The following is a 25,324-nucleotide window of genomic DNA, read 5'->3' on the forward strand; positions in this document are numbered from 1 at the left end:
TGAGAATGTTGATAAGCACAAGGCTGGAGATCATTATGTCAGGCTGATTGGGTTAGAATAGCAGACTTGACATGTTAAAAGGAGGGTGATGCTTGAAATCATTGATCTTTCATTGTTAACCATGGTGACCAGCAAAGAAATGCATGCAGCCATCATTGCATTGCATAAAATGGCTTCACAGGCAAGGATAGTGTGGTGTAACGATCGGTGTCAGCACACAGAGAGAATCTGATTATCGGTGATCTGCAGTATCACCTAGAATACAGATATATACCCGATTATGGATGATCTGCAGAATCACCAATAATCCGAGTATGACTAACCTCTGGACACCTATATAGTGTGAGTGTTTGGTGCAACAGTAATGACTTTGAGTGGGACCACCCGAGGAGCAGGTGGTCCTTGGCAGTATGGGAAAACCTCCCTCTGGGAAGTGCAAAGACCTTCCAGCAGCCTGAGACATCCAAAGGGGTGGAGCCCCAGGCTGAATAGCAGGAAGGGCCTGTGGCTGAGTGACACCTGGAAGGTGGGTGTCACAAGCAGGTCTGGAGACTAATCTCTCAATGGAGAGGGATAGCTCTCAAGGTTGGGCAAGCCAGGTCGGCAACACACAGGCGTATTCCTCAACCTGTGTGAACTAACAGACCCAGCCACACCAGACGCACGCTGCTGCGTGCAAACCGCCGCGCTGGACGCGGAATCAGCCGCCTTGCTGCCAGTCCACGCGGCGGCTTTTCCGCAATCTATTACAGTACCCCCTCCTGAGGAGTGGACTCCGGACACTGCCCACCAGGCTTTCCAGGATGCGAGTCATGGAATTCCTTCTTTAATTCCTCTGCGTGCATGCGACAATCTGGCACCCAAGTTCTCTCCTCTATGCCATATCCCTTCCAGTGAACCAGATACTGCACGGAGTTCTGCACAAGGCGGGAGTCCAGAATCTTTTCTATCTCATACTCAGGTTGGTCATCAATCAACACAGGGGGGGGGGGGGGGCGGAATCCACGTGAACCGCCGGCTTGAGTAAGGACACATGGAATGATCTCACACCTCGCATGCTGGTAGGGAGATCAATAACATAAGTGACATTATTAATTTTTCTGGTCACTGGAAAGGGACCTATGAATCTAGGACCCAGTTTGGGTGACAGTTGTTTTAGAGCCAAATGTCGTGTGGACACCCAGATCAAATCCCCTGGAGAGAATTCCCATTCTATGGAGCGTCTTTTGTCAGCCTGTTTCTTCTGGTTCTGGAAAGCCCTCCCCAAATTTCTTTTAACCATTCCCCAAATTTGCTTCAAGGCCCTCTGCCAATCCTCCAGGGCTGGAAACGGAGTAGAAGCCACTGGCAATGGGGCAAACTTAGGTGACCTTCCCGACACAACCTGAAATGGGGAAAATCCTGAAGAGGAACTTTTCAGATTGTTGTGTGCAAATTCTGCAAACGGCAAAAATGTTACCCAGTCGGTTTGTGCATCTGCAACATAACATCTCAGAAACTGTTCCAGGGACTGGTTGACTCTTTCGGTCTGGCCATTGGTCTGTGGGTGGTAGCCTGATGAAAACGAAAGATCCATGTCTAACTGATGGCAGAATGCCCTCCAAAACTTAGATACGAATTGGACTCCCCGATCTGACACTACATTTTCCGGAATGCCATGCAGCCGGAAAATGTGCTGGATGAAGAGATCAGCCAATTCCTGGGTGGAGGGGAGTCCTTTCAGGGGGACAAAATGAGCCATCTTACTGAATCGATCAACTACCACCCAAATGACCGTCATGCCCTCAGACCTGGGGAGTTCACCCACAAAATCCATGGACAAATGGGTCCAAGGTTCACTCGGAACTGGTAATGGCTGCAATGTTCCAACAGGTGTCTGACGGGAGGGTTTGCTCCTAGCACACACTGCAAACTCTCTTACAAACTCCTTACAGTCTGTTGCCAATGACGGCCACCAAGCACATCTAGCAAGCAGATCCTGAGTTCGGGTAGCCCCAGGATGCCCAGCATTCTTGTGGGAATGAAACAGCTGCAACAGTTGTAGGCGAAAAGGCAATGGTACAAACAGGACCCCCTCAGGCTTCCCCTCTGGAACATCCTGTTGGAATGGACTCAGAGAGACAGTCCAGTCATCCCAGGTCTCAGTGGCTGCCAGGACCACCTTCTGAGGTAGAATGGTCTCAGGGGCTGAGGGCTGTGCTGTCTCGGGCTCAAAACACCTGGATAAGGCATCAGCCTTGATGTTCTTACTACCAGGTGTATACGTAATTACAAATCTGAATCTCGAAAAGAATAACGACCACCGGGCCTGTCGGGGGCTAAGTCTCTTAGCGCCCTCAATGTACTCTAAATTTTTGTGGTCCGTGTAAACTGTAATGGTGTGTTCTGCCCCCTCTAGCCAGTGTCGCCACTCCTCAAAGGCCAACTTGATGGCTTGAAGTTCCCGGGTGCCTATATCATAGTTTTTCTCTGCGGGTGAAAACCTACAGGAAAAATAGGCACATGGGTGGAGTTTTCCCTGCAAACCAGAACGCTGAGACAATACAGCCCCCACCCCTACCTCTGAGGCATCAACCTCCACAATAAAGGGAAAGGTGACATCTACATGTCTCAATATGGGTGCAGAACAGAACAGTTTTTTTAGAGTGGAAAAAGCAGCATGGGCTTCTGCGGACCAGTGGTGAGTATCTGCCCCTTTCTTGGTGAGACTGGTGAGAGGCGAGATCACCGTAGAGTAACCCTTTATGAACCTCCTGTAGTAGTTGGCGAACCCCAGGAATCTCTGGAGTGCCTTCAGTCCTATAGGCTGAGGCCACTCCAAGACAGCAGAAACCTTTCCAGGGTCCATAGAGAGGCCAGAGGTCAAGATTATGTACCCCAGAAAGGCGACAGAGGTCACTTCGAAAATGCATTTTTCCAATTTAGCATACAGCATATTCTGTCTCAACTTCCGTAACACAAACCCAACATGTTTCCTATGTTCTGAGAGGTTGGATGAAAAAATCAGTATATCGTCTAAATACACCAAGACGAATCAACACCTCTCTGAACACCTTGTTAATCAGCTCTTGGAAGACGGCCGGGGCGTTACACAACCCGAAGGGCATCACCAGGTACTCGTAATGCATGTCGGGTCTGTTAAAGGCCGTCTTCCATTCATCACCGTCCCTACGCACAAGGTTGTATGCACCCCTCAAATCCAGCTTCGAGAAAATCTTTGCATTGGTGACCTGGGTAAACAAATCGTCAATTAAAGGCAAAGGATAACGATTTTTTACTGTAATCTGATTTAACCTCTTGAGGACCATGGTGGTAAACCCCCCTAGTGACCAGCCTAATTTTACATTAATTGGCCACTGCAGCTTTAAGGCCAAGCTGCAGGGCCGTATACCTCTGCACACAAGTGATCTCCCCCCCCTTTTCTCCCCACCAACAGAGCTCTCTGTTGGTGAGGTCTGATCGCCCCCCCTGTGTTTATTTTTTTTTTATAAATATTTGTTTGTTTTTTTTTTAAATATTTGTTGACATTTTCTTTTATTTTTTTTCTAAATCCCCTCCCTCCCCCCAGCCGGCCAATCACAGCGATCGGCTGTCATAGGCTTCTGCCTATGAGAGCCGATCGCTCTCTTGTCCCCCATGGGGACAGCCGTGTCACACGGCTGTCCCCAGTGCAGCGCTGCTGCTGATCGCAGCGCTGCACATGTAAATACACGGCGGTTTCGCCGTGTAACAGTCTCCCGAGCGGCAATCGCCGCTCGGAGACTGAAGGCGGAGCTCAGCTCCGCCCACCAAGTGGGAGATGCGCGCGCATCGTGCGCGCAATCTCCCGTAAACTGCTGCCTAGAGTTGAGCCGAAATTTTTGTAATTTCACATTACTAAAATTACGCATGCGAAATTTGCGATTACGATGCGAAATTACGGTAGCGTAATTGCCATTAAAATCGTAATTGAAAATACCGTAAGCGTAATTTTCAACGCGTAATTTCGCGTTTCGTTCATGCCGTAATTTCGCATTAAACGCTACCGTAATTTCGCGTTAAACCGTAACGCTCCGTATAATATAAAAAAGCTGCCGACTTTAAGGGTTAATAGCAAAGCCCCCTTAAATGCTAAGAGCCTCAAATTTGGAGAATATATTAAGGAGATCAGGAGGAATAAGAGGAAAACATTTTTTTTCAAAAAGACCTTATAGTTTTTGAGAAAATCGATGTTAAAGTTTCAAAGGAAAAATGTAAACATTTAAAAACCCGCCGACTTTAACGGTTAATAGCAAAGCCTGCTTAAAGTTTAGGAACACCAAATTCCCAGGGTATATTAAGGGGATCAGTGGGAATAAGAGGAAACATTTTTTTTTTCAAAAAGACCTTATAGTTTTTGAGAAAATCGATTTTTAAGTTTCAAGGGCGAAAATGTCTTTTAAATGCGGAAAATGTCAGTTTTTTTTGCACAGGTAACAATAGTGTATTATTTTCATAGATTCCCCCAAGTGGGAAGAGTTTTACTTACTTCGTTCTGAGTGTGGGAAATATAAAAAAAAAAACGACGTGGGGTCCCCCCTCCCAGACCTCTTTAACCCCTTGTCCCCCATGCAGGCTGGGATAGCCAGAATGCGGAGCACCGGCCGCGTGGGGCTCCGCACCCTGACTATACCAGCCCGCATGGTCCATAGATTGGGGGGTCTCGGAAGGGGAGGGGCAGCCAAGCTTTCCCCTCCCCCTCCGAGCCCTTGTCCAATCCAAGGACAAGGGGCTCTTCTCCACCTCCGATGGGCGGTGGAGGCCGCGATTTCCTGGGGGGGAGGTTCATGGTGGAATCTGGGAGTCCCCTTTAAAAAAGGGTCCCCCAGATGCCCACCCCCCTCTCCCAGGAGAAATGAGTATAGAGGTACTTGTACCCCTTACCCATTTCCTTTAAGAGTTAAAGTAAATAAACACACAGACACTTAGAAAAAGTATTTTAATTGAACAAAAAACATAACCACGAAAAAAGTCCTTTAATATTCTTAATTAACCATTAATACTTACCTGTCCCTTTAAATAAATCCCTCGCAATATCCTCGGAAATGTTCTATCAGTTACAATGTAACAAAGTTATTACAATGTAACAACTTTGTTACATTGTAACTACGCCGCACCCGACGTCACTCACCGCCGCCACCGCCGCCGCGTCTGTGCTGCAGGACCCGACAGAGCTCTGAGCTATAGCTCAGAGCTCTCTAAGCATCTTTGTATTTGGGCTCCAAGGAGCCCCATTGGTCCTTAGCAGACCAATGGGGTTCCTTCTGATTTAAAGGAACCCCATTGGTCTGCTAAGGACCAATGGGGCTCCTTGGAGCCCAAATACAAAGATGCTTAGAGAGCTCTGAGCTATAGCTCAGAGCTCTGTCGGGTCCTACAGCACAGACGCGGTGGCGGCGGTGAGTGACGTCGGGTGCGGCGTAGTTACAATGTAACAAAGTTGTTACATTGTAATAACTTTGTTACATTGTAACTGATAGAACATTTCCGAGGATATTGCGAGGGATCATTTATTTAAAGGGACAGGTAAGTATTAATGGTTAATTAAGAATATTAAAGGACTTTTTTCGTGGTTATGTTTTTTGTTCAATTAAAATACTTTTTCTAAGTGTCCGTGTGTTTATTTACTTTAACTCTTAAAGGAAATGGGTAAGGGGTACAAGTACCTCTATACTCATTTCTCCTGGGAGGGGGGGTGGGCATCTGGGGGACCCCTTTTTAAAGGGGACTCCCAGATTCCACCATGAACCTCCCCCCCAGGAAATCGCGGCCTCCACCTCCACCGCCCATCGGAGGTGGAGAAGAGCCCCTTGTCCTTGGATTGGACAAAGGCTCGGAGGGGGAGGGGAAAGCTTGGCTGCCCCTCCCCTTCCGAGACCCCCCAATCCATGGACCATGCGGGCTGGTATAGTCAGGGTGCGGAGCCCCACGCGGCCGGTGCTCCGCATTCTGGCTATCCCAGCCTGCATGGGGGACAAGGGGTTAAAGAGGTCTGGGAGGGGGGACCCCACGTCGTTTTTTTTTTATATTTCCCACACTCAGAACGAAGTAAGTAAAACTCTTCCCACTTGGGGGAATCTATGAAAATAATACACTATTGTTACCTGTGCAAAAAAAACGGACATTTTCCGCATTTAAAAGACATTTTCGCCCTTGAAACTTAAAAATCGATTTTCTCAAAAACTATAAGGTCTTTTTGAAAAAAAAATTTTTCCTCTTATTCCCACTGATCCCCTTAATATACCCTGGGAATTTGGTGTTCCTAAACTTTAAGCAGGCTTTGCTATTAACCGTTAAAGTCGGCAGGTTTTTAAATGTTTACATTTTTCCTTTGAAACTTTAACATCGATTTTCTCAAAAACTATAAGGTCTTTTTGAAAAAAAATGTTTTCCTCTTATTCCTCCTGATCTCCTTAATATATTCTCCAAATTTGAGGCTCTTAGCATTTAAGGGGGCTTTGCTATTAACCCTTAAAGTCGGCGGCTTTTTTATATTATACGGAGCGTTACGGTTTAACGCGAAATTACGGTAGCGTTTAATGCGAAATTACGGCATGATACGACTGTAATGCGAAAATTACGCGAAAATTACGCTTACGCGAAATTTCGCGAAATCCTTCTTCATTACGATTATGTACTTACGGCCATAATCGTAATTACACTAATTACGCGAAATTTCGCGAAATCGTAATTAGGTCATTACGCTCATCTCTACTGCTGCCCCAGGACTTTCCGCCAATTGGCGTTAGCTGGTCCTGGGGCTGCCGCCGCGGCCACGCCTACTGGCGTGACGCGGGCGGTAAGCGGTTAAGCCCCGATAATCAATGCAGGGACGGAGGCCTCCATCCTTCTTTTTCACGAAAAAGAATCCTGCCCCTGCTGGTGACCGAGAGGGACGAATAAAACCTTTAGCCAAATTTTCTCGGATGTATTCTTGCATAGCTAATTTCTCTGGCCCAGATAAATTATAGAGATGACCTCTAGGGGGCATACAACCAGACCTGAGATCGATGGGAAAATCAAAGGGACGGTGGGGAGGAAGTTTATCCGCTGATTTGGGACTAAACACGTCAGCAAATTCTGAATACTGGCTTGGCAAACCTTCCACCTGAATCTTGGTGTTACCCAAGGTTACCTTCGCTAAACAATGATGATGGCAATGGGTAGACCAGCTCGTTAGCTGACCTGAAGCCCAATTGATCTGAGGGGAGTGAAGTTGTAGCCATGGCATGCCAAGAAATATAGTGGAAGTTGTCATCCGCAAAACCAGAAATTGTAGACTCTCTTTATGTAACACCCCCACCGTGACCCTTAACTCAGGAGTCTGAGACAGAGGGTATTTACTCTGCAGAGGAGAGTCGTCCACTGCAGTGACCAGAATCTGTTGATTCAAAGGGAAAATAGGAATCCCCAATTTCTTTGCAAATTCGTAATCCATAAAGTTGGCTGCTGAGCCAGAGTCTAGGAAGGCCTCAGTGGTAACTATTTGATCTTCCCAAGATATAGAACAAGGGAGGAGCAAACGTTTATCGTTTACAGGTAAAGACTGCGCGCCTAGGGTATTACCTCCGACTACACCTAGGCGGCAGCGTTTCCCGACTTCTTGGGACAATTCTGCACTCTGTGACCCTCCTCTGCACAGTATAAACAGAGCTGTTCTGTTTTTCTGCGATTCTGCTCCACCCAGGACAATTTTGACCGACCAATCTGCATTGGCTCTGGCGGAGGTGAAACGGGTGGAGGAGAGGAGTAGGAAACATATCTCACATTGTTCCTACTCCGAGTCTGTTTCTGGTAGCGTAGGCGACAATAAACCCTGACTGCTAATGAAATGGCCTCATCAATAGACTTCGGCTCAGGATGTCCCAACATTAGATCAGAGACCGCGCCTGACCACCCTGAAACAAAACAGTCCAGAAGTGCGAATGACCCCCATCTAGCTGATACTGCCCATTTCCTGACCTCAGCTGCGTAAATTCCAACCGGATCCTTGCCTTGCCGCAAAGTCTTGAGCTTCCGCTCAGCATTAGAGGCAATGTCCGGATCATCATAAATTATAGCCATAGCTTTAAAAAATTCCTCAACTGAGGTTAGGGCCTCATGCCCTGTCTGGAGACTATATGCCCAGGTCTGGGAATCCCCTGACAGCAGAGTCTTAATAAACGTAATCCTCTGTGCCACGGTTCCTGATGAATTAGGCCTCAACTCAAAGTACGACAACACTCGATTTCTAAAATTCTGAAAGTCAGATCTGTGACCAGAAAACCTTTCGGGCACAGGCATACGTAAGTCTGTACCTGGAGGAGATCGCACTATATTCACAGCCGTCTGTAGGACTTGTGCAGACCCAGACAAAGCGTTGATCTGGGTCTGATGACTGTCCAGCACTTGGATGAAATTTTCCACCGAGGTGGTGAGTGCATCAAGACGGCTGTTAAGTGCGTCCATTTGGTTTTGGTCTGCCGTTCTGTAACGATCGTGTCAGCACACAGAGAGAATCTGATTATCGGTGATCTGCAGTATCACCAAGAATACAGATATATACCCAATTATGGATGATCTGCAGAATCACCAATAATCCGAGTATGACTAACCTCTGGACACCTATATAGTGTGAGTGTTTGGTGCAACAGTAATGACTTTGAGTGGGACCACCCGAGGAGCAGGTGGTCCTTGGCAGTATGGGAAATACCTCCCTCTGGGAAGTGCAAAGACCTTCCAGCAGCCTGAGACATCCAAAGGGGTGGAGCCCCAGGCTAAATAGCAGGAAGGGCCTGTGGCTGAGTGACACCTGGAAGGTGGGTGTCACAAGCAGGTCTGGAGACTAATCTCTCAATGGAGAGGAAAAGCTCTCAAGGTCGGGCAAGCTAGGTCGGCAACACACGGGCAGATAAGGTACAGAGACAGAAGGCTGATTCGGTAACCAAGGGCAGGCAGGGTTGGCAACAGGTAATCAGATATGCGTAGGTACCGAATCAGAAATCAGAGGGATAGTCAGGAATGCAAGAGGTCATAACAGATATCAAACAATGCCTAGTCTTGGGTGTGAGGTCCGTGGTCTCAACACCCTGGAACTAGTCTGAAGTATAATATGATGGTACACAGTATCCCTAGTCTTGGGTGGGAGGTCCGTGGTCTCAACACCCTGGAACTAGACTGAAGTATAACACAATGATAACACAGTATCCCTAGTGTTGGGTGTGAGGTCCGTGGTCTCAACACCCTGGAACTAGTCTGAAGTATAACACAATGATAACACAGTATCCCTAGTCTTGGGTGTGAGGTCTGTGGTCTCAACACCCTGGAACTAGTCTGAAGTATAACACAATAATAATACAGAAGTAATCTGGCTCAGTGTGAATTCCCAGTTGCTCCTGGTTCTAACACACTGTGGGATCTGACTATGGTCTGAGTGCTTTCACGTAAGTGTTCGCAACGGCAGACAACTTGAGACTGACCAGCAGTAACTATATATAGAGCGGCGCTCCCTGGCGCCACCCATCACCGATCAACCAATAGCCACTTGCTCTGAGGTCAGCTGACCAACCTGGTCAGCTGATCCCTCCTTGTTTGTCATAAAGGTTCTGCCTCTCAGCGCGCGCGCATATTCCTCAACCTGTGTGAACTAACAGACCCAGCCACACCAGACGCACGCTGCTGCGTGCAAACCGCCTCGCTGGACGTGAAATCAGCCGCCTTGCTGCCAGTCCACGTGGCGGCTTTTCCGCAATCTATTATATGTGGCTACTAAGATTGCACCTAAATAAACAATTTATAAGATCATCAAGAACTTTAAGGAAAGAGGTGCAATTCTTGTTCTTGTTGTGAAGAAGGCTTCAGGGCGTTCCTGAAAGTCCAGCAAGCGCCAGGATTGTCTCCTAAAGAGGATTCAGCTGCAGGATCTGAGTGCTACCAGTGCAGAGGTTGCTCAGGAATTGCAGCAGGCAGGTGTGAGCGCATCTGCACACACAGTGAGGCGAAGTCTTTTGGAAGATGGCCTGGTGTCAAGAAGGGCACCAAAAAAGTCACTTCTCTCCCCTTCTGCAGAAAGTATAGTGAATGGACTGCTGAGGACTGGGGCAAATTCATATTCTCTGATGAAGCCCCTTTCCAATTGTTTGGGGCATCTGGAAAAAGGCTTGTCAGGAGAAGAAAAGGTGAGCGCTACCATCAGTCCTATGTCATGCCAACTGTAAAGCATCCTGAGACCATTCATGTATGGGGTTGCTTCTTATCCAAGGGAGTGGGCTCACAATTTTGCCAAAAAACACAGCCATGAATAAAGAATGGTACCAAAACACCCTCCAACAGCAACTTCTTCCAACAATCCAACAACAGTTTGGTGAATAACAATGCATTGCACGATGGAGTACCGTGTCATAAGGCAAAAGTGATAACTAAGTGACTTGGGGACCAAAACGTTTACATTTTGGGTCCATGGCCTGGAAACTTCCCGGATCTTAATCCCATTGAGAACTTGTGTTTACTCCTCAAGAGGCAGGAGGACAAAAAAACTAATTCTAAGGAAACTCAGAAAAAAAGTGATTATGAAAGAATGGGTTGCTATCAGTCAGGATTTGGCCCAGAAGTTGATTGAGAGCATGCCCAGCCAAATTGCAGAGGTCCTGAAAAAGAAGGGCCAACACTGCAAATACTGACTCTGCATAAATCTCACGTAATTGTCAATAAAAGCCTTTGAAATGTATGAAGTGCTTATAATTATATTTCAGTACATCACATAAACAACTGAAACAAAGATCTAAAAGCAGTTTTGCAGCAAACTTTGTGAAAACTCATATTTTTGACAAAAAACTTTTGGCCAGGACTGTATGTGCAGCCATGCATGTTTTGACGACTGCTGTAAAATGAGCACAATAGCAGCAAGTTTGTTCACATTCATGGAGAAGGTACATAGCACATTTCAGTTGTGGCAAAATCACGCATGATTGTTACAGGAAATCATAAACACCCTTTGTGCTTTATTTCAATCATCATTGTGGAGTAATACAGTATACAGATCGCTGGGAGCACATTTATGGGAACAGTATATAGTACATTTCAACAGTATTTCCCCTAATTGTGTCAGGGAGGAATAGTACCCTTGTCCACTAGCGGCGCTGCAATTAAAATCGGGGTAAAATCACAATTGCAATATTGAAAAATAGCAGTAAAATTGGGTGTTGCAATTTTGCCGTGATTCTTATTTACGTCAATGCATGTTTCAGAATGCTAATGCAGCAGAAACACAGCGCATGTGATGGGCATACCTAGTAGGGTATTCTTAAAGCAAGAATCTGATATGTTTATTCTGTAACACCAAAAATCTAATATCTGTAAAGGTGCCCATTAACTGTACAATTTTTCCTACAGAATCAATCTTTTGACGCAATTTTTATGGTTGAATTGTATAGAAGACTGCGCTGTGTGTGGCACAAGTCGAGGAAAAAAGATTCTTTGGTCGACTGGAAAAGGAAAAATGATCAATCCAAAAGATGGATTTTATGATGGAATTGGAATGTAAAACCTTCTTAAATCATTCCGTTAATAGGAACACTCGATAATTGCCTTCTCATTTCTCATTTCATCTCGTTACGCCACTCAGGAGTTTTTGTTACTTTTTGCCCGATTTTTTAATAAATGTGGCAAATGGCTATAAACCCTCTAGCTAGCACTAGGCTAGCTGAAAGTCTCCGGCATCCTCCGATCCCCGCCGTTCCCCCGTTTATAAGTTACCCAGCCTGAATCCACCGATCGATGCAGCCTCCCCGGACAGCTCCGGTCTTCACTATGGGGAGGATCACAGATGACGTCATGCGACAACCCGATCCTCCCCATAGAGAGACCGGAGCTGTGCCGCGATCGCTGGATCCAGGGGGGTAACGTATAAACAGGGGGATTGCAGGGGATCGGTGGGGATCCTGGGGAGTCGGAGACTCTTACTTGCTAGCCTATTGCTAGCTAGAGGATTTACAGCCATTTGCCACATTTATTTATTTATGGGGGACTCCTGGGGCCACAGAGCAGTATGCCCGACACAGTGTCAGGCATACCGCTAAGGAGGTTAAAGGTGGATGGAACTGCAAATTGAATATTCTTATACCTATTTCTAGGTACAAGAGTAGGTAGTGCAACATTGTTCTCCCAACATTTAAAAAAAAAAAAAAAAAAAAAGATACATTTGCACATTACACATTGTCTATGTCTAGCGTCTGTATAACTAAAGATATTGAGTTACAGAAAACTTTATTCTCCGATATCACTGAAATTACTTTGACTGACAGCAGCATCAGGCCAATGGAAAGCTGAGCAGTTTGGGTCACTTTCTAAATGATGTGTCAGCCGTTGCCATGGCAACGTTTCTCTATAAGGGACCTTTTCCACTAACAATTGCAATCACAAATCACAAACGTCAGCGATGGCGATTTTTCATTTGCATTGCATTATCACTCTAAAAATTGCTCCAGAGAGCGATTGCGATTTCCAAATCGAATCACTATAGAGGAAAATACTTCTCATGGTTTCTATGATAAAATAACAACCCTAGCGATTTGTGATTTTGCTATTTAGTTGTGCAGTGGAAAAGGGTACAAGGCGATGTGAAACAATTCTTTGGTCGACTAGAAAAGGAAAAATTATCAATCCAAAAGATGTATTTTATTAGATGGATTCTCATTAGTTTTGATAATTCCAATCTCGTCAAAAGATCGAATCTGAAGGAAAAATTGTAGCGTTAATGGGCCACCATAAGGGTGGCCACTAGTGTTCCAATCTTTTTTTATCCAATTTTACCAAATCTATGCAGTGTAAGGGTAAATTGAGTGAATATATTGAATAGATAATTTAGGCAGTCCCTTATATTACATAGCTCACTGTTTATCCATCTCTAAGTTAGCCAATAAATGGTATCATCCTGATTCAAAACTTTTTGCTTTTACTCGTGGCTAACACGGTACAACACTTTACTCCTTATATTACATAGTAATGGTAAGATTGGATGAAAAAGATTGGGTCATTAGTGGCCACCATTAGCGTCTTTAGTAAGCCAATTTGTATATTTAGGATTAAGCTGCAAAGGAAGTGATACTAGAGGAGTGTGTACCCACATCAACCAATCAGCTTTTAGCACTGGGCCATACTATGATGTCATAGTGATGTCATAGTGAGCTGGTACTATAATACCGGTGGACAGCCACAGCACACTGGTCACTTTTGCTTGTCTATAGCACTGACTACACTTGCTCTCGATTGCTCGATAGCTGCTCGGTTGTGTTCTTTCTTTTTTGTTGCCTAACATCGCAACAAAGGATCAGGATGTTCCTGATTGTAGGATATTTCCTACTTTTTCTGCATCTCTCATCAGGTATGTTTATTCCATCAGGATTAAGGCTGTGCTGCACTGTGTGGTTATGAGGGGTAGCAGGAGGACATGCAGACATTGGGGGTCACAGCACACTTACATGTCCAATCCATCTGATTTCCTATGGGAGCCACACAATTTTGGGATCTAAGTTCATGTTCACTGGCTGGCTGAGGGTGGATACATTCTGGTGCATAAAGGTGGATGAAGCTGCAAATGGAATACTCCTATACCCATTTCTAGGTACAAGAGTAGGTAGTGTAGCATTAGTCTCCCAACATTTGAAGGAAAAAAAAATGATATATTTGCACATTACACATTGGGCTTAATTCACTAAACCCTGACAACTCATATCACGGCCATTTTTGTGCACATTTTCGCGTTTGCGGGCGATCGCGAATTTGCACGTGCAACTGCGCGTTTCTGCGTGCAAATGTGATTTTTCTTTGCGTGAAACAATATTGGTTTCGCGTGCACAGGATATCGGTTCTGCACGAAAACAATATCTTTTCGCGCGAAAATCCACGTTTGCGCATGAAACCGTATAGTTTTCGTGCGAAACCATGCTTGCACACAAAAACGCACAATTGCCCACACAAATTCGCGATTGCGTGCAAACTGATATCACGGCCGTTTTTGTGCACATTTTCGCATTTACGTGCAATCGCAAATTTGCGTGCAATTGTGCATTTTCACACGCAAATGCGCATTTTCTCTTGAAAACGATAACTTTTCGCGTATAAATTCACCTTTGCATGCTAAATAAAATGCAATTTCATGCGCAAATTCACGATTGCGCGCAAATGTGAAAATGCGTGTGAAAGCTGCCATGATATGACTTATCACAGTTTAGTGAATCAAGCCCATTGTCTATGACTAACATCTGCATAACTAAAGATATCGAGTTACAGAAAACGTTATTCTCCGAAAAGGGAAAATTATCAATCCAAAACATGGATTTTATGATGGAATTGGAATGTAAAACCTTCTTACATCATTCCGGTAATAGGAACACTCGATAATTGCCTTCTCATTAGTTTATATGCTTCCACTCCATATTCTGCAAAGGAAATGATACTAGAGGGGTGTGTACCCATATCAGCCAATCAGCTTTTAGCACTCTTACATTGGCCATATTATGATGTCATAGTGATGTCATAGTGAGCTGGTACTATAATACCGGTGGACAGCCACAGCACACTGGTCACTTTTGCTTGTCTATAGCACTGACCACACTTGCTCTCGATTGCTCGATAGCTGCTCGATTGTGTTCTTTCTTTTTTGTTGCCTAACATCGCGACAAAAGATCAGGATGTTCCTGATTGTAGGATACTTCCTACTTTTTCTGCATCTCTCATCAGGTATGTCTATTCCATCAGGATTAAGGCTGTGCTGCACTGTGTGGTTATGAGGGGTAGCAGGAGGACATGCAGACATTGGGGGTGACAGCACACTTACATGTCCAATCCATCTGATTTCCTATGGGAGCCACACAATTTTGGTATCTAAGTTTATGTTCACTGGCTGGCTGAGGGTGGATACATTCTGGTGCATAAAGGTGGATGAAGCTGCAAATGGAATACTCTTATACCCATTTCTAGGTACAAGAGTAGGTAGTGTAGCATTAGTCTCCCAACATTTGAAGAAAAAAAATGATATATTTGCACATTACACATTGGGCTTAATTCACTAAACCCTGACAACTCATATCACAGCCATTTTTGTGCGCATTTTTGCGTTTGCGAGCGATCGCGAATTTGCACGTGCAACTGCGCGTTTCTGCGTGCAAATGTGATTTTTTTTTTGCGTGAAACAATATTGGTTTCGCGTGCACAGGATATCGGTTCTGCACGAAAACAATATCTTTTCGAGCGAAAATCCACGTTTACGCATGAAAGCGTATAGTTTCCGTGCAAAATCATGCTTGCACACAAAATGCACAATTGCCCACACAAATTCGCGATTGCGTGCAAACTGATATCACGGCCGTTTTTGTGCGCATTTACGTGCATTCGCAAATTTGCGTGCAATTGTGCATTTTCACACGCAAATGCGCATTTTCTCTTGAAAACGATAACTTTTCGCGTATAAATTCACCTTTGCGTGCTAAATAAAATGCAATTTCATGCGCAAATTCGCGATTGCGCGCAAATGTGAAAATGCGTGTGAAAGCTGCCGTGATATGACTTATCACAGTTTAGTGAATCAAGCCCATCGTCTATGACTACCATCTGTATAACTAAAGATATCGAGTTACAGAAAACGTTATTCTCCGAAAAGGAAAAATTATCAATCCAAAACATGGATTTTATGATGGAATTGGAATGTAAAACCTTCTTAAGGGCGTTGCCCGCATGCGAATTCGTGATAGTGGAAACGGGCCCTAAATCATTCCGGTAATAGGAACACTCGATAATTGCCTTCTCATTAGTTTATATCATTCCACTCCATGTTCTGCAAAGGAAATGATACTAGAGGGGTGTGTACCCATATCAGCCAATCAGCTTTTAGCACTCTTACATGGGCCATATTATGATGTCATAGTGATGTCATAGTGAGCTGGTACTATAATACCAGTGGACAGCCACAGCACACTGGTCACTTTTGCTTGTCTATAGCACTGACCACACTTGCTCTCGATTGCTCAATAGCTGCTCGGTTGTGTTCTTTCTTTTTTGTTGCCTAACATCGCGACAAAAGATCAGGATGTTCCTGATTGTAGGATATTTCCTACTTTTTCTGCATCTCTCATCAGGTATGTCTATTCCATCAGGATTAAGGCTGTGCTGCACTGTGTGGTTATGAGGGGTAGCAGGAGGACATGCAGACATTGGGGGTCACAGCACACTTATGTGTCCAATCCATCTGATTTCCTATGGGAGCCACACAGTTTTGGGATCTAAGTTTATGTTCACTGGCTGGCTGAGGGTGGATACATTCTGGTGCATAAAGGTGGATGAAGCTGCAAATTGAATACTCCTATACCCATTTCTAGGTACAAGAGTAGGTAGTGTAGCATTAGTCTCCCAACATTTGAAGGAAAAAAAAAGATATATTTGCACATTACACATTGGCCTTGATTCACTAAACCATCATAACTCATATCACGGCTGTTTTTGTGTGCATTTTCGTGTTTGCGAGCGATCGCGAATTTGCACGCGCAATTACGTGTTTCTGCACGCAAATGTGATTTTTTCCGCGAAACAATATTGGTTTCGCGTGCACAGGATATCGGTTCTGCACGAAAACAATATTGTTTCGTGCAAAAATCCACGTTTGCGCTCAAAACTATATAGTTTCCGTGCAAAATCATACTTGCGCACAAAAATGCACAATTGCGCACACAAATTTGCCTTTGCGTACAAACTGATATCACGGCCGTTTTTGTGCGCATTTTCACATTTCTGCATGATCGCAAATTTGCGTGCAATTGTGCAGTTTCGCACGCAATCGCGCATTTTCTCTTGAAAACGATAACTTTTCACATATAAATTCACCTTTGTGTGCTAAAGTGCGCAATTTGCGATCGTGCGCAAACGTGAAAATGCGCGTGAAAGCTACCATGATATGACTTATCACGGTTTAGTGAATCAAGCCCATCATCTATGACTAGCATCTGCATAACTAAAGATATCGAGTTTCAGAAAACGTTATTCTCAGAAATGGGAAAATTATCAATCCAAAACATGGATTTTATGATGGAATTGGAATGTAAAACCTTCTTACATCATTCCGGTAATAGGAACACTCGATAATTGCCTCCTCATTAGTTTATATCATTCCAATCGCATCAAAAGATCGAATCTGAAGGAAAATTGTATCGTTAATGGGTACCCATATGGTGGCCACTAACGTTCCAATCTTTTTTATCCAATTTTACCAAATCTATGTAGTATAAGGGTAGATTGAGTTAATATATTGAATAGATAATTTAGGCAGTCCCTTATATTACATAGAAATGGTAAGATTGGATGAAAAAGATTGGGTCATTAGTGGCCACCATTAGCGTCTTTAGTAAGCCAATTTGTAGATTTAGGATAGTTCTGCAAAGGAAATGATACTAGAGGGGTGTGTACCCATATCAACCAATCAGCTTTTAGCACTCTTACATGGGCCATATTATGATGTCATAGTGATGTCATAGTGAGCTGGTACTATAATACCGGTGGACAGCCACAGCACACTGGTCACTTTTGCTTGTCTATAGCACTGACCACACTTGCTCTCGATTGCTCGATAGCTGCTCGGTTGTGTTCTTTCTTTTTTGTTGCCTAACATCGCGACAAAAGATCAGGATGTTCCTGATTGTAGGATATTTCCTACTTTTTCCGCATCTCTCATCAGGTATGTCTATTCCATCAGGATTAAGGCTGTGCTGCACTGTTTGGTTATGAGGGGTAGCAGGAGGACATGCAGACATTGGGGGTGACACTTAGGCAGGGAACACACTTGACAGTTTTCGTACGCGTTTTCTGCACAGAAAAACTGAGAACTCATGTTAATCAATGTGCTAGTTCACACTTACTGTGTTGTTCGCACACAGAAAAAAAACTGACATTCTGCATGATGACTCAGCACATTTTGGCAGTTTCCTCTATCAGTTACATCAGCTGCTGTGAAAAAACGCATGTGTTTTCCTGCATGGAAACACATTTGGTGTGCAGAAAAAGTAGGCAGAAAAACGCGCGTGGAAAACTGAAAGTCAAGTGTGTTCCCTGCCTTACACTTACATGTCCAATCCATCTGATTTCCTATGGGAGCCACACAATTTTGGTATCTAAGTTTATGTTCACTGGCTGGCTGAGGGTGGATACATTCTGGTGCATAAAGGTGGATGAAGCTGCAAATTGAATACTCTTATACCCATTTCTAGGTACAAGAGTAGGTAGTGTAGCATTAGTCTCCCAACATTTGAAGGAAAAAAAAAGATATATTTGCACATTACACATTGGGCTTGATTCACTAAACCATCATAACTCATATCATGGCCGTTTTTGTGCGCATTTTTGCGTTTGCGAGCGATCGCGAATTTGCACGTGCAATTGCGCATTTCTGCACGCAAACGTGATTTTTTCAGTGAAACAATATTGGTTTCGCGTGCACAGGATATCGGTTCTGCACGAAAACAATATTGCAAAAATCCACGTTTGCGCGCGAAACCATATAGTTTCCATGCGAAATCATACTTGCGCACAAAAATGCACAATTGCGCACACAAATTCGCCTTTGCGCACAAGGTGATATCACGGCCGTTTTTGTGCGCATTTTCACATTTCTGCGTGATAGCAAATTTGCGTGCAATTGTGCATTTTCGCACGCAATTGCGCATTTTCTCTTGAAAACGATAACTTTTCACATATGAAATTCACCTTTGTGTGCTAAAGTGCGCAATTTGCGATCGTGCGCAAACGTGAAAATGCGCGTGAAAGCTGCCGTGATATGACTTATCACGGTTTAGTGAATCAAGCCCATCGTCTATGACTAGCATCTGCATAACTAAAGATATCGAGTTTCAGAAAACGTTATTCTCAGAAAAGGGAAAATTATCAATCCAAAACATGGATTTTATGATGGAATTGGAATGTAAAACCTTCTTACATCATTCCGGTAATAGGAACACTCGATAATTGCCTTCTCATTAGTTTATATCATTCCAATCGCATCAAAAGATCGAATCTGAAAGAAAAATTGTAGCATTAATGGGCACATTACACATTGGGCTTGATTCACTAAACCGTGATAACCCATATCACAGCCATTTTCGCTCACATTTTTGCGTTTGCGTGCGTTCGCTAAATTGCGCGCGCAATTTCACTTTTTGCATGCAGATGCGATTTTTTACACACAAACGACATTGTTTTTGCGGAAAAAAATTGCGTTTGTGCGCAAAACAATATTGTTTGCGCATGGAAAATCCCGCTTACGCACGAAAACACGCAATTGCGCGCACAAATTTTGAGATCTAAGTTTATGTTCACTGGCTGGCTGAGGGTGGATACATTCTCCTGCTTAAAGTGAACCTTAAGACAGAAAAAAAAATGAGTTTTAATCACCTGGGGCTTCTACCAGCCCCCATAGAGACATGTTGCCATGGCAACAGCTGACGCATCATTCAGCAACTAACCCAAACTTTGCAGCTTTCCATTGGCCTGTTGCGGTCGGTCAAAGTGATTTCAGCAAAATCAGGCCAGTGATATCGGAGAATAAAGCTCCCTGTAACTCGGATCCTTCCGTTATATATTTTTTTTAAATGTTAGGAAAACAATGTTACACTACCTACTCTTGTACCTAGCAATAGGTATAAGAATATTCAATTTGCAGCTTCATCCACCTTTAACGTGAGCCTTAAACAGGAACTGAAGAGAGAGGTATATGGAGGCTGTCATGTTTATTTCCTTTTAGACAATACCAGTTGCCTGGCAGCCCTGCTGATCCTCTGCCTCTAATACTATTAGCCATAGCCCCTGAACAAGCATGCAGCAGACCAGGTGTTTCAGTGGTTCAGACTTATAAGTCTGATCTGACAAGACTAGCTGCATGCTTGTTTCTGGTTTTAATCAGATACTACTAAAGAGAAATAGACAAGCAGGGCTGCCAGGCAACTGGTATTGATTAAAAGGAAATAAACATGACAGCCTCCATATACCTCTCTCTTCAGTTCCCCTTTAAGCCAGAAAAAAAATGAGTTTTACTCACCTGGGGCATATTTTTCTATGCGTTGCGGCCCGCAATAGTGCTAATTACAGGTAGGAATGCGGAAAAAGCTACGCGTGGCCAGTCCTGGCGGGCCTGTCGGCAAAAACGGAACTAGCTGGCAGCGGGGGACCAGAGGATTAGTGAGTGGCTGCGAGGGCACAGGACTGCTGCAGGGGGCTGGTAGAAGCCCCAGGTGAGTAAAACTCATTTTTTTTTCTGGCTTAAGGCTCACGTTAAAGGTGGATGAAGCTGCAAATTGAATATTCTTATACCTATTGCTAGGTACAAGAGTAGGTAGTGTAACATTGTTCTCCTAACATTTAAGAAAAAATATAACAGAAGGTTCCGAGTTACAGGGAGCTTTATTCTCCGATATCACTGGCCTGATTTTGCTGAAATCACTTTGACCGACCGCAACAGGCCAATGGAAAGCTGCAAAGTTTGTGTTCGTTTCTGAATGATGCGTCAGCTGTTGCCATGGCAACATGTCTCTATAAGGTAGGAAGCGGAAAGGCGTAAGCTGTAAGGAGAAGAGAGCTTCTTGCACACTTTTACACTTTCTGGTATGCAGGCCCTGTCCATGGACACAAGTAATAAATAAATGTTGGGAGAAAAGATGTTACACTAACTAGTCTTGTACCTGTGAATAGGAAAAAGAGTTTTCAATTCACAGTTCCATCCCCCTTTCAACCAGACTTCAGCCAATCAAATGAATATACTGTTGCAATTATCAGACTTAATAATAAACTGACGTAATACTTAAATTGAAACAATGAGCCTGTTTGGCTGTAATTATATTATGTCATTGTTCTAAATGATTTCAAATATGCTAAAATATATTTTTCTCTTTCTTTCTTTAGCTGTGGAAATCACCTCTGTGAGAGTACTAGCTGGTGAGCTGTATGCCCGCGCGGGATCGCGGCTGCTCATCCCGTGCACCTTCTCTGTGGATCGTACCCACGCCCATAAGATCAGTCTGGAATGGAGACAGATTCCAAAAAGAGGTGGAGCTTACATTTCCACTGCTTTCCTGTTTGACAACAATGTGGATTTAATGGAGCAACACCACAACCAGAGGACGGAGTTCTTTATCTCCCACTTTCACCAAGGGAACTGTTCTCTGGTCATAGATCCACTTCAAAGCAATGATGAAGGTATCTATGAGCCTCACATTGCCATCGATGGTGTCCAGTATGAGCCAGTTCCAAGCACTGCTGTCTTTGTCTGGGACAACAGTAAGGAACCAGGTAAGTTGAACTTATTCCTGTATGTATTGTACGTATGAAACGTTTTATTGTTGTACTATGAACGGAGGGGGAGAATATTACAGGCAGTGAAGTTCCAGTTGCAAAAGTGGCAGTTACCTTCAGTAGACAATCAGATCTCGTTTTCAAGTTCTGAATCTCTAAGCATATGCAACTGATAAATATCATATTAAAGTGCATGTACAAAGTTTACTAAATCGTACCTATCTCAGAAATGGTAAACAAATAGTAAAGATCTTCCCTTCCCTTAAAAATAAACAAGATCCTTATCAGATCATTGTTTTATAGCTCAATAGACAAATGTATGTGCACTGGATGTTACAACCAGGACTAAAGGATATTATGTCCAAAGTGGATCAGTTCTCCAATGCCAGTGTCTGAAAATGAAAGAAGGAAAGGTAGCATGCAGTGCAGCTCTCTCAGCGGTGGCATTTGACAAGTGTCTGTATCAAAAAAAAAGAGAGAGAAGAGAGCGCCTCTATGGTGCAATACCTTTAATTCAGTTTGCAAATTGCAAAAGAAATGCACGTACAAAATCACATACATTTGCAAGCATATCTCACATGCTCAATGTTCCACTCCTCGGACGTCACTCGTGGCCAGCGCAGGACATAAACAAGGGTACATGGTAGGTCTGGAGTCCAGGCAAGCTCCGTGTGCCAGGTGATAATAAAGACGTGTTTCAACACACCAATGGTATCCTGATATGACAAAGACTCACTGGTGTGTCGAAACGCATCGTCATTACCCCCCGGCACAAGGAGCTTGCCTGGACTCCAGACCTACCATGTACCCTTGTTGATGTCCTCCACTGGCCATGGTCGTCGTCCGAGGAGTGGAACACTGAGCATGTAAGATATGCTTGCAAATGTATGCGATCTTGTATGTGCATTTCTTTTGCAATTTGCAAACTGGATTAAACGTATTGCACCATAGAGGCACGCTCTTCTCTCCTTTTTCTGGAACATCGTTTGCTCTGATGTTTCTCAAATTGTCCCTCTGAAGCACTGCATGCTTTATTGTTAATGCTGCTTAGCATGGCTCTCAGCTGGCACAAATATGGGAGGGCTCGCTTATGTCATGCATACATAGACCCGTTTACATGCGTTTACCTGCATGTGGAATTGCTTTAGAATTTACAACAAATGTAAGTCAATGGGCTTGTTCATATCTGAATGTGATTTTAACATGTGGAAAAAAAGGTAGAGCTTGCTGCATAATCTCGCACACAGTGTGCGTTCTCATTCAGATCAATGAGCTACACTTAAAAACCTTGTGTGAACGCTGATAGAAAGTGAAAAATTGTGTGCAAGAAAATGTACATATTTTCTACACTTACAAGTGGGAACCTAGCCTTAGGACCAGAAAGGATACAATACAGTTTACATCCTGCTTAGTGCAATCTTATGAATCATTTATACAGAGAGAGGAAAATTATTGGTATCTTTTATACCCAGTCTTGATCTGTTGCTATGGTTTCCATTCAGTTTCCTGATAAACATTATAGCACCTACAGACTGAAGTTGTAAGCTCATTTAATGCCATACAGATACAAATCACATGAGTAGTGATGATATTGTACTGAATCACACTTGTGAGAGCTACAATAACATTCTATAATTATTGCTAACGTCTAAAAAATGCTAGTTGCATGGCTGTCATGTTCAATTTATTGCCAGGTTTACAACCTACTGTACTTAGCCATTGGGAAGGTTAGTGGGGTACTTATTATTGTCAAGTCAGAAGATCTCTCACGTGCATAACACTAACAATTCTTTGTTTTTTTGTCTTGTGTTTTTGTTAGGACTCCCTCCTGTGGACACCGACTATCAGAACTCTATGGAAGACCTTGAGGACGAGGTCAACATTAAGACCTCTACTTACCTGCCTGATTCTACTCCTGTAAGCACTGAATACATCCCTCCAGCGACTGTGGTGGAAAAAGAGCATCAGTCTGCTGAAAAGAAAGCAGATGATGCCACCACTCCTATGCCTGATTCCACTCCTGTGACCACTGAATACACCCCTCCAGCGACTGTGGAGGAAGTACAGAATCAGTCTGCTGAAAATAAAGCAGATGATGTCACCAGTGATAAAGTCACCACAGCCACAACATTGGCTGAGGAGAAGCCAGCTGGATTAAAGAAGATAAAAAGTGCTTTTAAAAAAGTTGCACAAGAACTGCAGAGGATGAGACATAACCCTCACATTGTCATCGCTGGCGGAATCATTGGTTTCCTGCTCTTCTATGCATGCGTTTGGGGGTAAGTTGCTGTAAAGTTTCCATTAAGAATGGTTCACACGGGTCTGAAGTGGCACCGCATTTAGCCGATGATAAATGCTTCTCTGCAAATGAGCAAATATGAGCAGAGAAGTGTTTGGCATCGGTTCCCGTCGTTTGGTAAAGCGTCACGTTTTGACCCCCACAGGGTGAGAAGGAAGCGCCGTGCTTACTTTGCCAATCCTGAATGCCGCTTGTAGTGTCCAGGATGAAATGAGATGATGGGAGACGATAGGATCAAGTGCACATTTGCGCGAACAATTGGAAAAGCCAGTACTGACGTTTTAAAAGTGACGTCCATTTATTTGAATGCACAGCACTTGAGTGTCAAATGCCATACCATGTTTAATGACTGTGTGAACTGGACTTTAAAGCCTTTTTAAAGTAAAGTATTAGTGTATATGTGTCAGTAAATACCATATAAACCTAAGATAATATATGTATAAAAATAATAATAATAAAGCCATAGCTTTTCACAGCACTTCCCTTTCCTAGTTGACTCCACATTCATTGAAGACCCCAGTCTGGAGTCAGTAAAGATCCCCAATGAAATATCACTTATCATGTGCAAGAATACAAAACAGTGGCGTAGCAATAGGGGTTGCAGAGGTAGCGACCACATCGGGGACCTCCCTCAATCACAATATTAGCTTTCTATTGGCCCTGTGTTGGTAATAATCACTTCAATAGATGCTTTAAATAGTAATAATCATTAACAAACTGTTTCCCATCCCCTACTTGCACCTCTGACACCTTGGCAGGTTTTGGGGCGCCGTATCAATTGTTATGTATAGAATGCTTGGGGGGGGGGGGGGGGGGGGGCACGTAAAACTTGCACCGGGGCCCATAGCTCCTTAGCTATGCCACTGATACAAAATGCTGCTAGGCATAGAACGCCCCCCCCCCCCCCTTTCCTTCCAGGCTGCACCCTTAGTGGTAACAGAGGTTGCTACAGCTCCCATCTGTCAACTTTTGAAGGAATCTGAGCAGCCGCTGAATAGAATCTGTCTGGGGGTTCTGCATTTATGATGTATCTGGAAATATATACCTAAAATATACTTCTGGATAGTAAAACAAAAATAGTTTCCCATGTATAGCAACGATATGTAGTATAACCTAAACTATTTAGCATGTTTTAAGTTGATCAAAGAATTGTATGAACTGTAATATATAACTTTTCTAACTTTGTTTGCAGATGTTTATATGGCATGGAGAAGCTGGATTACAGAATGCATACTAAGGAACCTCTAGAAAAATCAAAGGAAAGCATTCAGGAGAAAGGAATAGGGGTCCTCGAATGGATAAAAAGTCATCTTCCTTCTTGTAGACGTGTTAGCTGCTTGGAGAGAGTGGTTGACAGACTACGAGCTATGGAAGAGGGCTATGGACCTCTAGCTTTAGAATCACACTCAGAATCAGACTCAGAATCAGAGACGTAACCTCAACGCCTGATCACTGCAAGAATCCTCAAGGCTTCCATTTGTAAATAAAATTTTGTAAACTATCACTGAAGTTGTTTTACCACTGTGTTTGTAGTACATTTCCTCTTAATTGCTTGTAAATAATTAGAACATTAATTAGATAAGCCAACCCTCCACAGCTATTCTGTTCATATATGAAGGGAGAAGAACAGACATGGGGATGCATTTGACATTTACAAATAAACATTCTTCTTAACTTCTAAATAAATAACCACCAGTCTTTGGC

General features: G+C 43.7%; 1 protein-coding gene across 1 annotated transcript in view; it reads left to right on the plus strand.

Annotated features, from left to right (window-relative positions):
* LOC137563742 (uncharacterized) overlaps positions 1 to 25,093 on the plus strand; it is a 42,348-nt gene extending 17,255 nt beyond the window's left edge. Inside the window, exons 3-5 of the mRNA XM_068276659.1 lie at positions 20,932 to 21,318; positions 23,141 to 23,600; positions 24,813 to 25,093. Coding sequence (XP_068132760.1) covers positions 20,932 to 21,318; positions 23,141 to 23,600; positions 24,813 to 25,056 — 1,091 coding nt within the window. The 3' untranslated portion in view covers positions 25,057 to 25,093. The remainder of the gene's footprint in view (positions 1 to 20,931; positions 21,319 to 23,140; positions 23,601 to 24,812) is intronic.
* Positions 25,094 to 25,324: the final 231 nt, after the last annotated feature.

Source organism: Hyperolius riggenbachi, chromosome 1, assembly GCF_040937935.1.
Source record: "Hyperolius riggenbachi isolate aHypRig1 chromosome 1, aHypRig1.pri, whole genome shotgun sequence".
In the NCBI taxonomy this organism is placed as follows: domain Eukaryota; kingdom Metazoa; phylum Chordata; class Amphibia; order Anura; family Hyperoliidae; genus Hyperolius; species Hyperolius riggenbachi.